The sequence below is a fragment of the Danio rerio genome, chromosome 17 (genome assembly GCF_049306965.1).
Source record: "Danio rerio strain Tuebingen ecotype United States chromosome 17, GRCz12tu, whole genome shotgun sequence".
Taxonomy (NCBI): Eukaryota; Metazoa; Chordata; class Actinopteri; order Cypriniformes; family Danionidae; genus Danio; species Danio rerio.
In genome coordinates this window covers 56,720,638-56,737,372 of record NC_133192.1, presented here as the reverse complement: position 1 = coordinate 56,737,372, position 16,735 = coordinate 56,720,638, and the positions used below count along the sequence as shown (strand labels likewise).

The 16,735-nt window shown below is 39.1% G+C and overlaps 1 protein-coding gene and 1 long non-coding RNA gene across 23 annotated transcripts in view; one reads left to right on the top strand and one right to left on the bottom strand.

Annotated features, from left to right (window-relative positions):
- The window catches only part of ddhd1a (DDHD domain containing 1a), a 35,101-nt gene extending 18,463 nt beyond the window's left edge, over positions 1-16,638 (bottom strand). For 6 of the 22 annotated variants that reach the window (XR_012392925.1, XR_012392926.1, XR_012392927.1 and 3 more), the window contains exons 1-3: positions 14,682-16,638; positions 10,298-10,474; positions 4,995-5,090 (exon numbers count right to left, since the gene is read on the bottom strand). Coding sequence is in view for 8 of the 22 variants with exons in the window: in XM_073927669.1 (XP_073783770.1) it covers positions 4,995-5,090; positions 10,298-10,474; positions 14,682-15,312 (904 nt within the window). In the remaining 14 variants the exon portion in view is untranslated. The remainder of the gene's footprint in view (positions 1-4,994; positions 5,091-10,297; positions 10,475-14,681) is intronic. The other 16 variants (XR_012392932.1, XR_012392933.1, XR_012392934.1 and 13 more) reach the window with 3 other exon arrangements.
- LOC103909099 (uncharacterized) overlaps positions 1-16,735 on the top strand; it is a 502,230-nt gene that overhangs the window by 365,055 nt on the left and 120,440 nt on the right. The window lies entirely within an intron of this gene.

Here is a 16,735-nt window from a genome sequence, read left to right as displayed (position 1 = left end):
CGTATCTAATGCCTAGTTCAGACTGCGTGATTTTAGCCCCGATATTGGCTCGCCGACAGGTTTTGAGAAATCGCCGACAAATGCCTGAAATCACAGGCAAATCGCTGCTCGTGCACGTGAGTGACAATCACACAGTATGAACGATCAAAGACGCGATCTGAGAGAATCGCCGATGAGTCGCCGATGCCTGTGAGATATTTGGCGGGCTGAATATCTGGAGCTGTCGGCGATTCAAATCATGCCGTGTGAATTGAGTTTTGACTGAAAATAACATCAGCGATCGCCTACAGCCAATGAGAGAGCAGCTTTCACTTGTGTGTGTGTGTATACCTGCTGCAGGCCAGCGGGAGGCTGGGGGAGAAGTTAACAGCGCTCTTTTTCGGTTTATTTGGACCCACGAAATGGAGGAAAAACTAGTGGAGGTTTGACAGGACTCAGGAGCAACCGTGTCTGTTTGACGTTTCATACAGAAAGAAATTAGTTTATTATCAATGTTGAGGAGAAATGGCTAATTCCCTTTAAACCCACATGAGCAAGTATGTACATGTTCTACCCCATTAAAGGCTTCTTTCTCATTATGTAGTTAAAAGATATACTACATGTTTTTGGCTGTGAGACGTAGTTTGGACGAAGTTGTCGGCGATTCTTCCTATAGTAAAGTCATGCAATGTGAAAGTCCCTGTCGCCGAACCATCTTGCAGTGTAAACAAAGCAGCGACGAAACGCCAGCCCAGATATTCATGCAGTGTGAGAACATCTGTGACACGACTACTTTGAAAATCCTGCAGTCTGAACTCGGCATAAGAGTCTGTTTACAGCCACTCGCTTCATCTGTTTTCTCTGATAGATACAGTCACAGTTATCCTTTTTTAAATATTTCCCAAATGATGTTGAACAGATTCAGGAAATTTTCACAGTATTTCCTATAATATTTTTTCTTGTGGAGAAACTCTTATTTGTTTTATTTCGGCTAGAATAATAGTAGATTTAATTGTTTAAAAACCATTTTAAGCTCAATATTATTAGCTATCTTAAGCAATATTTGTTTCTGATTGTCTACAGACCACTGTCATACAATGACTTGCCTAATTACCCTAACTTTACCTTAATTAAGCCTTTAAATGTCACTTTAGGCTGAATACTTGTGTCTTGAAGAACATCTAGTCGAATATTATGGCTAATAATTCTTCAACTATATGTGATTTGTGAAAACGGTTCAATAAACTAGCCACAAATGACTCTCTGCTAAATAGATATATAGTTAAAATCCTGTGCTAAATGCACATTTAAAGGAGCTCTCCATTTTACAACTCCAGAGCTGCGTCCCAAATGGCACACTATACACTATGTACTTATGCACTTACACACTTAACAGGATACTATATGTATGTAGTGGCGTCCCCAAATGGCACACTAATGTTTTTTTACTATGCGGTAATTCAAACCGTTTCCCTGATGACGTTTGACGGTTGCCAAATCAGTGAAATAAACGACCGAATTATCAAATAATACCTGCCATGAGTATTGCCGCATTCACCATCGGGAGGCGCTACAATCACTCTCGTAGGAGAATTTTGCTTTCACCATCCAAAATAAATAAAGCTATTCAACCTGCGTCCGATAGCTCCGCCCCTTCCTCTATGTAAGCAAACCTGCGGTCGTTGAGTGCGTGAAGTGTCCAACATTCCACACTTCATTGTAGCGTCTAAATGAGTGCATCATCCTGGTAATTAAAGTGCACTTATGATTTTTAGAGTTTTCAGTGTGAACGCACTACTTACACTATTTATACTACAAAATGGCGTAGAATAGTGCATAAGTATGCGATTTGGGACGCAGCTCAGGTCCAGAGGGAGCCCCGTTAGCTTAGCATAAATCATTGAACTGGATTAGACCATTAGCATCTCGCTCAAAAATTACCAGAGTTTTACAAATGTGAGCATTAAAGATCTGGATTAAATCTGCTGACAAAATATCCGTGTATACTGCACAAATCGATGATCAGGACTCAGAATGATCGCTTAATTTTCTATCGTTGTATTTGATAGTTGGGTGGTTAAATTGATATGTTATATTGTTATTTCAGTGCTCTTGTTAATAATAATAATAATAATGGCAACACAGTGGCTCAATGGTTAGCACTGTGGCCTCACAGCAAGAGGGTTGCTGGTTCGAGTCCCGAAATGGTCAGTTGGCATTTCAATGTGGAGTTTGCATGTTCTCCCCGTGTTGGCGCGGGTTTCCTCCGGGTGCTCCAGTTTCCCCAACAGTCCAAACACATGCGATATAGGGGAATTTAATTAGCTAAATTGGCCATAGTGTGAATGAGTATGTATGGGGGCTTCCCAGAACTGGGTTGCGGCTGTAGGGTTAGGGTTAGATAAAAGAAAATTAAATAAAAGAGATTTACCCTATTCATGATGCCATAACTATCCAATCAGAATGAAATGCATGAAGTGAGCAGGTGTAAACAGCCTCCTAAAAGTCTAATCTAAAAGTGCACTGAGTGTTTAGGTTGTAAAATAAGCGCACTGAAAAGCCGCCTGTCATTCTCTCTCACAGACAGAGAGATATGAACAGAGAAATGAATCCTGGAGAATCAAATCAGCAATCATTCACCTGATGTTAAGACAGCTCTGTGTCATACTTTACCTGTGCAGATTATTGATTCAAAAGAATCATCTCTATTTGATGTTGACCTTGAGGAATGTGAACATTTAGGGCTGTGCAGTATGATATTATTATATATCTATATATCATATGGAAGTCATATGATGCTCTATTGTTTATGGCGTCGCAAAATACATTGGTTATATTAATAAAGTATTTATATTTTGAATGATCATTATTTTACACTCATGGAGATAGAAATGTGAACAACAGCATAGAGAGAAAGCTGCATGCTTGAAAGTACAATATGTAATTTAGCATTACTTTATGTGGCATTTAGCATTATTTAAGTGTTTTTTATATCATTAATTTTTATTCTACCTTTTCACATCAAACATTTGCTTCTGACTTTCTGAATAAAGTGAGATAAATAAATTGCATGTTGTTTGAATTTTTAAGAGTATACTTTAAAATATAAAAAATGTAAATAAAACACTATTATTATTATTATTATCATCTGTTTATTTCCATTTGGACAGGGCTATAAAAACGTTTTTGACCCCTTACTGATTTATTACTTTTTTGCATGTTTGTTACTTTCTAATGTTTCAGATCATCAAACGTATTCAAATATTAGTCAAAATCAATAAAATGAAGCCTTTAGAATGGCCTAGTCAAAGTCCTGACCTGTATTCTATTGAGATGCTGTGGCATAACCTGAAAAAAGGCAGTTCATGCTCAAAAACCCTCCAATGTGGCTGAACTACAACAATTCTGCAAACGTGAGCGGGCCAAAATTCCTCCACAGCACTATAACAAACTCATTGCAAGTTATCAAAAACGCTTGATTGCAGTTGTTGCTGCTAAGGGTGACCCAATTAGTTATAAGGTTATTGGGCAAACAATTTACACAGGGCTATGTAGTTTACGGTAAGAGGGGTACGGCTAAGAATATTGTGGCTGAAGCCGTCAAACTGACATCATCAGAGAAGGGCCACCACTACAAATACGTACTTATTTTTGTATAGCTACATTTAATAACACTTCAGTTGGCATCTTCTAAACTAAATGTAAACACTTTATTTATACTATTATTGTTTTGGTGATTTAAAAATATATATATTTTCTATAAAAGCACAGTATGTGATTTTCTCCACTAGAGGGCGCGTATTCGCAACAAACATGTGCATCTAAAAGTGTTAATACACTCGGTCTTACTTGTTATTTCTCTGGATTATTTATTTATTTTAAACATACGAGATCATGTGAGTACGCAAGTCAAATATAACACTGTTTAAGTGTTCATTGGATATTTTAATAACCAAATTGTACATATTGTGCCTTTAATGTGGCTATCAATAGATTTTGGAACCAACACAAACGGCAAAAAGCACATCGTTACTGAGCCAACACAAACGAGGATAATCTAAATGTGGACTTAATAGGCTCATTCACTGAGAATATGATACAGCAGCAATAGGATCAACATATTTTAAACTCCGTTTCCCAGGGAAAAGTCAATTGAAGCATGTAGTATTACTCTACTGACCTACATACACACCGTAAGCTCATTATGGTGCCAGGAGCCAAACTAAAAGTACAAGAGGTCTGGATAAGGACAGATTAGACCTAAATAGCCATCCAGACCCAAATGAATCTATAAAATAGATGAGTTGTGAAATAAGACAAGCCCTAACTCTAACAAGCGCAGCATACTTGGTAAAGTGGAGCATTGGGAACTTAATTTACCTGAGGGATTATGAAGACAGCTAAGGTTAACAAGGCTTGTGTCAGAAGCCAGTCTGTGTTTAGTGTGTGGTAAGACATGCTGTGTGTGATTAAATTGAATTTATTAGATTGAAAAAACATACCTGGATTAGAATTAAAAAGAACTGCAGTGACTTCTACAGAAATCTGGCCACAAATTCAATGGAAACAGAAGTCGTGGCCACAAAAATGTTCTTTGGTACAATATAAAGCTTGAATGCAGACCAAAAACTGCTAGGAATCTCTTTTTAGTCACAGATGACTCGTGTTTGGAAATGACAGCAATGTCAGGAGGTATTTGTGGTTCGTCACATGACTTTTTAATTAGTCACATCAGTCTTGTCAGTGGTCACAACACAAAGGAAATAATTGCAATACACTTTAACATGAGACGCATTGTATGCATCCAAAACAATGCTCTGGGCATTTTGGATACATGAGATTACAGCGACAGTAGCTTTAAAAGGAAACATAGCAAGGTAAAAAAGGATAAGTGGACATGAAGGCCAAAACAAACACTTAAGCCAACCTAGGTGTGAAGCTCATGGGGGAGTTTCTAACGAGCAAGGATAGGAGAATCAGCGTCTACAAGGAGGGAAAATGGAGGACTGTGGTACCTTGACATCGCTTTCGCTTGTGACTTTTAGCACCCGTCTGATATCCGCTCCATTTGAATAGAAAGGGGAGGTAGAATGGAGGGAAGTGGGAAAGAACTAAACCAAAAAAACAATAATTGGTCACAATTGGTTATTATTACTCTGAATAAAACCCAAACAGCATTTGAGACTGATTTAATGTAAACGATCCAGCTCAATATACATGCGATGACTTTATATTGTTTTTAGCAGCACATTAACACATAAAAACAATTGAATTAATTGAATTTTAGATGGATTTGATAGCTAGAGCATGTGACTACCATAGTAAAGACACAGTAGAAACATACAATCACACTGTGTGTAAAAGTATCCATACATTTGTACATTAAAACCAATTGGTTTTCATCAAGTGTTGATGTTTTGATACCCCAGCATGTGTTATCTTCAATTTATCAGGCATTGTTCAGGTCTACACCTTTAGTTCGCCATGCTTGTGTGACATGAACAACCAACAAGTATTATTAGACCAGAGAACTGGTAAATATACCATGTTTAAATGGCAGGAACATCTCCAAAATAATAGAAAAAAGCACATATCCAAATCCTGTACACACAAACAAGCAAAAATACAAACATACGTGTAGCACATAAACCTTTATTAACCTAAACACATAATGATATTCATGTAATCTAGGATATTCTACACAATTAAAATGGTAAACGGATGTTTTTGACAGAGAGCATTCACTCCTCTGTGAGGCTGTATCATTCATCGTCTGCTTGAGATTTGCTAAAAATCTCTGAATGTTAGCATTTACAGTTTTTGTGAAACATTTTAATAGATATAACTATAAAGTTGAAGAGAAAATGAAGAAATGTGAAATTTGTCTTTTTCAAATATTTCCCAAGCCATGTTTAATTGAGGAACTTTTCACAAAACTTCCTATTATATTTTTCTCTCGGAGAAACGCTTCTTTTTGTTTGTTTGTTTGTTTGACTGGAATACACTACCTGACAAAAGTCTTGTCATGGATCTCAGTTGTAAGAGTAGCAAATAATAACTTGACTTCTAGTTGATTATTTGGAAAAGTGTCAGAAAGTAAATTTTTCTGTTGAGCTGCATCCCAATCATCACCAATACTGCAGAAGACCTACTGGAAACCGCATGGACTCAAGATTCATAGAGAAATCAGTCAAGTTTGGTGAAGGAGAAATCATGGTTTGGGGTTACAATCAGTATGGGGGCGTGCGAGAGATCTGCAGAGTGGATGATCAAAATCAACAGCCTGAGGTATCAAGACATTTGTGCTGCCCATTACATTACAAACCACAGGAGAGGGACAATTCTCCAGCAGGATAGCGCTCCTTCTCATACTTCAGCCTCCACATCAAAGCTCCGGAAAGCAAAGAGGGTCAATGTGCTCCAGTTTTGGTCAGCTCAGTCACGAGACATAAACATTATTGAGCATGTCTGGGGTAAGATGAAGGAGGAGGCATTGAAGATGAACACAAAGAGTCTTGATGAACTCTGGGAGTCCTGCAAGAAGGCTTTCTTTGGCATTCCAGATGATTTATTAATCAGTGATTTGAGTCATGTCAGAGATGTATGGATGCAGTCCTCCAAGCTCATGATGGAGTCAGACACAATATTCATTCTGTCTCCACTGCAGCAGGACTTTATATTCTATACTGGACATTATTTCTGTTCAGTGATGAGACTTTAGTCTGAGCAGAGTCAGATCTTACTGTCCTAATCCAATCATTAATAATCAGATATTATTGTGCTCAAATAAGCGTCATCTAGAGGCCTTTACCTTTCATATAAGCCACCTCTGAAACTAATTGATCAACTAGAAGCCAAGTAAGTTAGTAATTGTAGTTCCTAAAACTTGGATAGGCGACAAGACTTGTCAGCTAGTGTAAATTTTACACAGGGTGATTTAAATAGAATACCACAACTTTGAAAATAAATATTTAATCAAAGAAACATGATGGAACCCTGGGTAAATAATCAATGTGGTGAGTACTTTCAGTAAAAAACAAGTTCACAGATGTTCAATATGACTCGTGTAACGTCATCATCAGCTGCAAAAGTTCAGTTACAGTACTCAAGACCGCAAGAACAGAGAACACGTGAAACTTCCCGGATGTGTTCTTGATATCGAGGACCCACCAATGCAGACTTGAGCACCGAACTTGCTCTAGAAATCCCAGAAGTCATTGCGACTGGAGGTAGGAAGCGCAGGATTTTATTAAATTTAATATTACAGTTCAGATATTTACCTCAGGAGTTTCCCTAAATGAAACAGTGTATTTAAACATCACCATGGACATCTTAATAAAGGAATAAACACATTAATTTTAATAAATTCATAATAAAATCTGTATTATTTATGTTGTGCAGAGTATATTTATAATGTTTTTATGCACAGTATATATTTTGAAAAAGGGGAAAAACAATAAATCGTTGTATGAATGCTGTAACGCTTAAATACTTTTCCATTTAAAACGCGTGAAGGTCACTTGACCATCAGGAAGAACGCAGCATCTCATTTTTCACAGGGCGCGTTCTCTGTTCTCGCGGTCTCCAGAATTCGTTCTTCCGAGGACACCTTGGCAAGACCGGTCTCCACAAGAATGCAAGTATTTTCTCTGTGTTCTTGGAATTAAGAAACAGCCATTAACTGGTAAGGTCAATATTATTCGCCCCTCCTACCCTCCCCAACCCAAGATTATTTTAAACCTCATTAAACATTAACATTGACCTTTAAGTTTAATCCTATTATCTGGTAAAATGTTATGTACTGCCATCATTGCAAAAAAAAAAAAATACTAGAATGATAGAGAATTATCTGAGAGACTAAATAGTTTAAGCACTGAAGCACAATAAAATGTGGAAACAGTGACACTGTGTTGCTAGAACAGACTGAAAACAAAAGAAACCACAGCAGAATTGTGCGAGCAGAAAAGGTCCCAGTACAGAACCCTGTGGGACTCCTTGATGGATGGCGAGAGTGCAAATCAGTTTTATAGCTTATTCAGGAGGATCTGCTGTCCTGCTAGGACAAAACTGTGAAAGTGCAGAGCAAGAGATTTGAACTGACCGACTAAAGTGGATTCAGCAGTTTTATCTGGGTGAGAAAGTCTTATATTTGATCTAATGATCCTTTTCCTGTGATTAACAGCTACAGTAGATGAAAAGATTAAATTAGATTAAATCCCATTGGAGGACATTCATTCAGCACTCGTGTGACTCAACGTTTAAACACACATTGGATGTAATTTAGCATGGCCTACAGTACATTTATTTCCTTGTCAGTACTCTAAATTATTTTTAGAAACTGCAGATGTTAACAGAAAATAAAGACTATCAGGGCTCGAAATTGCGACCATTTTGGTTGCATATGCGCCCGAAATTTCATCTATGCGACCTTAAAATATATTTAGGAGCATTTCTGCGAGTGCTTAAAATTGTTGTGTGCGACCAGTTTTTACTGCAAAATGTTCACCACATGCGCCACATGTTCACCACATGCGCGGATTCGGGAGAAATTTACGCAGAATGCATCTCTAAGCTCTTTAACGCGAAACGCAGCGCTCAGGAATGGTTGTCATGTCAACTTGCTGCAGTAAACAAAGACAGTTCGTAATGCTTGCCCCCCCTTCGCGCTTTTCTTATTGGCCCACCACTGCTCTAGCACTGAACGCAAATGATTGGATAATATCAGCTGTCAATCACTCAGTGCCTTCTAGCTTCGGATGACAGAGAGCTACTAACACGAAAAACTGTAAAGCGCTGAAGATTAGAATGAAGATAACACTGACAGATTTTGTTTTAGAAACCATGACATCTACAGTTACAAATAATGACACATCTTACTAGTGATTATGTGCTGAATGTTAGTCTACCATCTACACTTATCCAAGAGTAGAAGACTTCCAGTGGCTTCAAGTCCGCTATGAAAAGTCTTTGGTATGGAATTTTCAGATAACAGTTTGCCACATCTAGCACGAGAGCTTCTGTATAATCCTTCATATAATCGTCAGATGCTGTCCGCCGTGCTAATGGCAGATATATGTCAAATTACACCACGTACACTATCGCAAACGGGTTTGCACTGAGTAAACTTACATCGCTACTCCTAAAAACACCGGTATTGCTATTAACACGACGTATGCATATAATAAGGCACAGTATTTGTCAAAAGCATCAGTTCAATATCAGACAGCACTTGTGAGAACACCACAGTTATACAGTTAACCGATTCATTCAAGCAGTGTGTGCAGGGCCGGTGAGCGCTCCGTGCTTTGGTCACTCAGTTCTGTTATAAAATGTATTTTCTTGTGATAACGGGATTTCGTTGACACATATTTTCCTCATGCTTGCATATATATTATTTTTATTTATTAATTTTTTTGCTTGTTAGTTTGATTAGTGTTGATTTCAAATGCTATAAATATGTTTGTATAAAACTTGTAGTAACGGTGCTCATAATTGGTGGGTGCGACTAAATTTTGGCTGATGCGCCTAACTTTTTAAAGTTAGGAACACCGGTGCTACCAAGCAAAAAGGTTAATTTCGAGCCCTGACTATAAATCAACACACAGTAACTCTGTTATTTCTGGTATTTCTATTTCGCCGAACAGATCCTCCACTTTTGGTGCTCATAAACAATCATAAAGCTCTCGTGCCGCAGGAATTAGGAGGTTTGCTGAAGGTGCAGCTGTCGTGCAGCGAGGGGTTTACGTCTTTAATAAACTACGTCAGTTAGCAATCATTGAACAGTAAGAATGAATCATTCATCCATATGAAACAGTCCCTTAAAAGTCACGACTTGCTTTCAGTTTCGGGCTCAGGCACGCTTTGCACACACACACACAAGCGTACTGCGCCAAAGCCCAAGTGAACCGCGCTCAGCCACACCTCTTCCAACTGGGCCAGTGCCAGTCAAGTGAACCGCCCCTGAGCCCGATTCAGCGCACTCACACTTCTCAAACGAACCGGGAAACGGGCCTGGGCATGGTTCGGATAGCATAGTGTGAGTGCGCCATAAGTCTGAATTTGCCAGGGGGATGAATCATTTCAGGCTTGACTGAAGCTAGTGACATAGAAACAAAAAACGCGGACATACAAACAGTCCTCTATCAACAGGTATGGATAATACAGGCATGTGCAACCTTTGTCATAAAACAAACTCTGATAGACTCGTCGATTTCCAATATTTCTAAAACTCCCCACCAGCCTCGCACACAGGAGGAATGCTCTCGCTATAGATTATATATGAAAACAGCAGTTATGTGCAGGTATCAGATTCTCTCACCATCTTTTCTGTCTACAGTCTTGGCCAGAGCATCCGTGTCGAAGGTGTCCTGAATCTGCTGTCCTCTAAAACAGGTCAGGTGCTCTTTCTCGATCAGCTCGCTCTCGTCCTCCTCTACAGGAGCCCATGTGGCATCGGTGAACCACTGGCCTCTCATCACAGGGATGCGCTCCTGTTCTGTAGAAACACACAACACAGGGCTGAGACCATACACCAGGGGTCTAGTTTATAAATGTGGCGTATGCACACAAAAAAAAGGTTTTTTAACTATACTGTGGACTTAGGGAGAGCCCACTTGGTTTGACGTGATAACATGTTCTTGAGCGTGCCTTCCAGCAATGACTTACAAACACTTACAGGATAGCTGTTCTTTAACAGTCTACAGAGTGGAGGAACTATGACGTTAATTTGTATGCAAAAACCCGGAAGGGAGTTAGCATTTTAGCAGTTCCGATTTCCTCGTCCCAAAGTCAATGGGCTTTTTCAATGGGATTTCAGTAAAGCGCTTAAATAAGGTTCGTGGCAAACACAAACTCAAGATACGTTTACGTTTTACTCTACAAATTTAAAAACACATCAGTAACGGCACTCTCTTGATATTTTAAGGGTGCTTTCACACCTACACTTTTGTTTCGGAACGTATCTCGTTTGCCCAGTTAGCGCGGTTGGTTTGGCATATGTGAACAGGGCAATCGCGCTCTGTTCCGCGTCAAAGTAATCGCTCCGAGATCGCTTGAATGAGGTGGTCTCGGCTCGATTGAAAGGAACCCTGGAGCGGTTCGATTGCAGTGAGAAAGCGACACGATCCGAGCGCGGTTATATCACAGTGTTTTATGGATATGTAATAGGCATACGGCTATATGAAGAGAGAATTATGAGTAGGGCGGGAAGTTTCGCGAGTCTCCGGATGCCCGCAAACGAGTGATGATCTCCCGGTAATCTCGCGTCTCCCTCCCGGTCCTCAAATAGGCATCGTCGCGCACCCTTCTCACCTCTCCCCACCGCATCTCTCCTCAGACACGTCGCGCGACCTTGTCAAACACCACCAAACCACCACCTCTCCTGACAGCTTAGCGGGACACTGCAAAATAAACCCTGACACTCTGACCAATGTGAGGAGAGTTTACTCGCACGTGACTTGTTTTAGCTCTTTTGGTGCGATTAGAAACTTTGCAGTGTGAAAGTGAACCACTCCAAGAGCAAAGAGCAACAATGTAACAATTGTAATCTCTGTTTCGGAACAAATGAATCGATTCACAGGTGTGAAAGCACCCTAAATCAGTTGCACTCCTTTAAAAAGACGGTTGCTATAAAGTTGCTAATTGAGCAATGGAGCTGAACTGGTCTGGAGCACAGCTCACTTGTGTTGGCCGTTTGGATTTCATTTAGATTCATTTGTTGATCATTTATTTTAATTAAACGACATTATGAAGATACTGCTCACCAGTGCAGCCTGTCTCTTCCCTGCTCTCAGTTATGCAAACATGTGAATAAATATGTAAAAATACAAACATATTAAGTGTGGTTTAATTATAATTTTATAATTCTAATTTTGTTAAACTCAGTTTAAAATAATAACCCAGACATCTCTGTTTTAAGAGTATGCACAGAACATCTCTTGTGGCAATTTAATGCTTTTATTTGAGGATTCTTCTAATTTGCATTGAAAGTTAAGCACTTCACTGTTACAAATACGATTTTTCACAAAGAAAATGACAATTATTGTCATTTTGGAGTTGGAGTTTAGCTCCAACCCTAATCAAACACACCTGAACCAGCTAATCAAGCTCTAACTAGATATACTAGAAACTTCCGGGCAGGTGTGTTGAAGCAAATTGGAGCTAATCTCAGCCGGACAGCGGCCCTCCAGGACCGAGTTTAGACACCCCTGCTTTAAGTGATACAGCTGACGCCAGTAATAACCGATACTTCTTTATTTTATTTATTAAAGGGCACATAGTTTACCCCTTTTTTATGATTTAATATTAATATTCTGGTTGTTCTGAGTGTGCCAGTTCAGGTTCAGTTCAACACACAGTTCAGATGTTTTTATTATAATGAGTTAAATAGTGTCATGTTGGGGGCGTTTACAGTTTGCTGTTTTAGGGGCGTGTTGCTTGACAGAAACCCACGCCGCGCGGAGCCGCTGACCCGAAGCACCGCCGCGTGCACCCCAACAGAAATCCACACCCAGAACTCCGAAATGCATGGCGCCACGCAAAAGGTACAAGCAATAATTCCGATTACAGCGATAATGTGGAGAATATTGATCTTGTGTTGAGCCCAATGAGCCTTACATAAAAAATTGAGCAAGGGGGTTCCTCTAGTGATATCGCTTTGACTCACACGCTGAAAATGGCGGACGTGCAACAAGAAATCAATATCGGTGGGCGGGGGGACTGCTCTCCTACGTAAAGTTGCAGTCGATCTGAAAACCGTTCCAATTGGTCCACCGTTTTTATGTTGTTAAATTGAAAAAAAAAGGACTCTGTGTGTGTTTATATCACCCTAATATGACCCTCTATACACTATACTACACATATGTCTGTCCAAACAGCTTGAAAAGTAGATTTTTCACCACAGGTGCCCTTTAAATTACCAGTTAATTATATTTCATCAACGTCTACTCCTACTCAAACCCTCATAGTAATGTAAAAACAGTAATTAGTATTATTCATATTATTTACTAAATTACTTTATATTGTATTAACAGGCCAGTAGCCAGCCTGGTGAAAGGGATGGTTCTTTTTTCTCAAAAAATTTTTTTGCAATTATTTACCTAATATTCTGTTTAATTATTGTTTAAATATTGCACTAAGTGGCATTTTGATGTATCAAAAATATTTTCTAAAGATTTATAATAAACAAATATAAAAAAGAGCTTCAGTTGTTTTCTAGCCTCTCTTGAAAAATTCATCTAACACTATTACAACTACGATTTTTCACAAAGAAAATGACAATTAATAATTTCTTTGTTATTAAAAAACAGCAGGATGTAAAATTGTATTTTTTCCTGCATTAACGAAGGTATTATTAACCCTATTATGTATCATTTATCCTGATTAAACGCATATGATTGTTTGCAATGTAGAGAATGCTCAATTAAAAGATGTTCTTCACACCTGACGTGAACACAATGCCCGGGTGTCTCACACACACACACCACACAATGTGAATAATTCAGTAGAAACTAAAGGCAGGCACTTTTCTTGGAATGATGCGCATGTTTTCACGCTTGGAAGCGTCTGCTATTAACTGTGTGTGTGTGTGTGTGTGTATGGTGTGCAGACACGTTGGAGGATCACACAGTTGAACACATATCCGCCCCCCATGAATTATTAGCCCCTTACTTTCTGTTTAAGGGAAACCAAATTTCCTCAACACATTTCTAATCATAATAGTTTGAAAACATTGACAGATGCATTTTTGAGTATTTTTAAAGTACTGTAAAATACTTGCTTACACAAAAAACCCAGAAATGGTTTCCGTATTTGGGTAAAAACTTAATTTTCTTTCATGGCAAGGTTGACATTTGCACGGAATTGCTCATATATATATATATATATATATATATATATATATATATATATATATATATATATATATATATATATATATATATATATATATATATATATCACATTTTTCATTGTTTATCCCAAAGGCAAAGACAACTCATAAATCGCGTAACAATATGCGATTTAAAAGGGTAACTACTAGTATATATTAGCGACAACAGAAGACAGACTCATAACAATTTGTTTTTAAAAAACATATTGACTTACATTGACATAGTATTTGTTTTTCCTTTCTTGGAAGTTAATAGTTACAGGTATATATATATATATATATATATATATATATATATATATATATATATATATATATATATATATATATATATATAATGAATCAAGGAAACATGGAAAATTTGTAATAGTACACCACTTATTTTTTAGGACTACACCACTGCTGTGAACTACCTCACAGTAATTTGCAGTGAATTTACATACAGTATTTTACTGTGAAAGTAATGCATTTATATAGAGGTAAGGTTGGTTTCATAATCGCACATTCGGACTTTCCCCTTAATAATATAATTTTATTAAAGCATTATTTGCAAACTTTACATAGTGAAATCATATTAGCAGCAAATGACTATCAAAGTACACCATTGTTCACAGTCAAATTAATGGTGTTAATGTTGTTTAGAAGTCATACTTGCATGCTAATTCCGGTCGAATATTCAAAGTAACATAGTAAACAATATAGAGACTGCTAAATGAACGAATGTGCGAAAATAAAACCAACTTTACCTCTATTGCATTTATTAGCCAGCAATTTACTGTGAATTTAAGGCAATATTTTCACAGTGTATACTTACGATTCCAGTACACTGGATAGCACTCTTTACTCCTCACATCCACTTCATAGAGTCCTCCTCTGACACACACCGCTTCTACACCGGCGTCCACACTTTCACGTCTCTCCAGCGGTGCTCCATCCTCTCCGAATCTCTCCTGATTTACAGATCCTCCTGGGTTCAGCTGGGTGAATCTGCGATACATGATTTCTATATTGAGAGAGTCGTGTCCCATGAAAGGCTTCCACGTCTTTTTGTCCTCTTTGTAAAACCACCTGACTTCCTCCGGTCCCAGTTCTGTGACCACCTCAAATCTGTGTCTAGGAGCGCAGGAGCGTTTGCGGATGTCCAGCGCTTTCCCATGGCAGTCCGACACAGGGCTTGTGCAGTAGCTGGTATTGCTGTTATGAAGGTAGTTGGCAACAGAAGTTGTGCTTAAATCCAGATGGTCTCCAGAAAGAGCATCCTGGGTGGGGTTTCTGAGCGCCAGTGTCATCTCGTCCCGATGTGGAGGGTGTCTCTCCATGTACATCCCTCTCCCAATGGACTCATCACACAGACTGAAGAAGGCATCGTTCCAGTCTCGGTTGCCAAAAGACAGCTTATTGCCCGGGTTGTTAATAAACCGTGTCTTCTTAGTAAGAGCGCTCATAATAACTCCTTGCTTGTCCTGAACTGACCTCTGTGCAGTTGGTCAGAAGTCATATACCTGACAGTATGACGTCATCCCACAACAACAGATGCCTGACTAAAAAAGTGCACATGTTAATAAACTCTCTGTCATGTGATTCAGCACAGGTCATCGCTTCTTACATGGACATGAGTCTGACTGACTTCTATCGAGTCATTTACCTGACAATATGACGTCATAATGCAACATTAGTAACCTACCTGCAAAGGTACTCAATTAACACAGACATTAAACAACTGTATGTCTATTGAAGAGTTTGTCGCTTAATAACTGGTCAGGTGAGCCTGACTGACCGCTAACGAGTCTTATGTCTGACCATAAGACGTAATAACGCAATAATAGTAACCTACCTGAAAAAGTACCCCATGAACACCGACATTAAACGACTTTATGTAGTGCTATTGGGGAGTTTGACCCTTAATAACTGTCAAGGTGAGTCAAACTGACTGCTAAACGGCCATATACCTGACAATATTACATTAAAGTAATCGAACTGAAAAACTACCCCTTTAACACCGACAATAAACGACTGTATGTCATGTTATTCAGCAGTTAGCCGCTTCGTAACTGGTCAAGTGAGTCTGACTGACCGCTAACGAGTCAGATACCTGACAATATGACGTAATAACGCAATAATAGTAACATACCTGAAAAAGTACCCCTTGAACACACACATTAAACGACTTTGTCATGCTATTGGGGAGTTCGTCACTTAATAACTGGCCAGGTGAGTCTGACTGACCGCTAACGAGTAATATACCTGACAATATGACGTCATAGCGCAATAATAGTAACCTACTTGACAAATAACCATTTAAAACAAACATTAGACGACTTTATGTCTTGCTATTCGGCTGTTCGTCGCTTCTAAACTGGTCAGGTGTGTCTGACGAGCCTCACAGCTTCCAATATGACATCATACCCAATTAAAAAGTATGATAAACGCAACTTACCCCTAGAGAAAAGAACATTAAACGACAATAAGTCACATAATTTAGCTGTTTTGTGACTGGCGGCAGCGAAACGGTAACGTTAAAGTGGAAGAACCGGTGTGACGGACTGCACTGATTCCTGCACTACCGGATTTACGTGCTCGTGCAAGCCTGCTGCGGATCAAAGCAACCGGAGGACTTCATTTCACACGGTCACCCGCTTCAGCCCTGTTTATCCGTCAATGAGTCCGCGTCCCAAACAGAAACACATCAAGTCTGTGCGATATTCCGGTCAGTCTGACGGCGGCGGGGACACAGACTGACCCGCTGGCACGCTGACAAGTGCAGGATGGACGATCTTACGTCACAGGAGACGTAACTTACGTAACGTGCACGTATGCGCGCATCGCGCACTCACTAGGCAACCAGGTAGGGGTGTCAAACTCAATTCC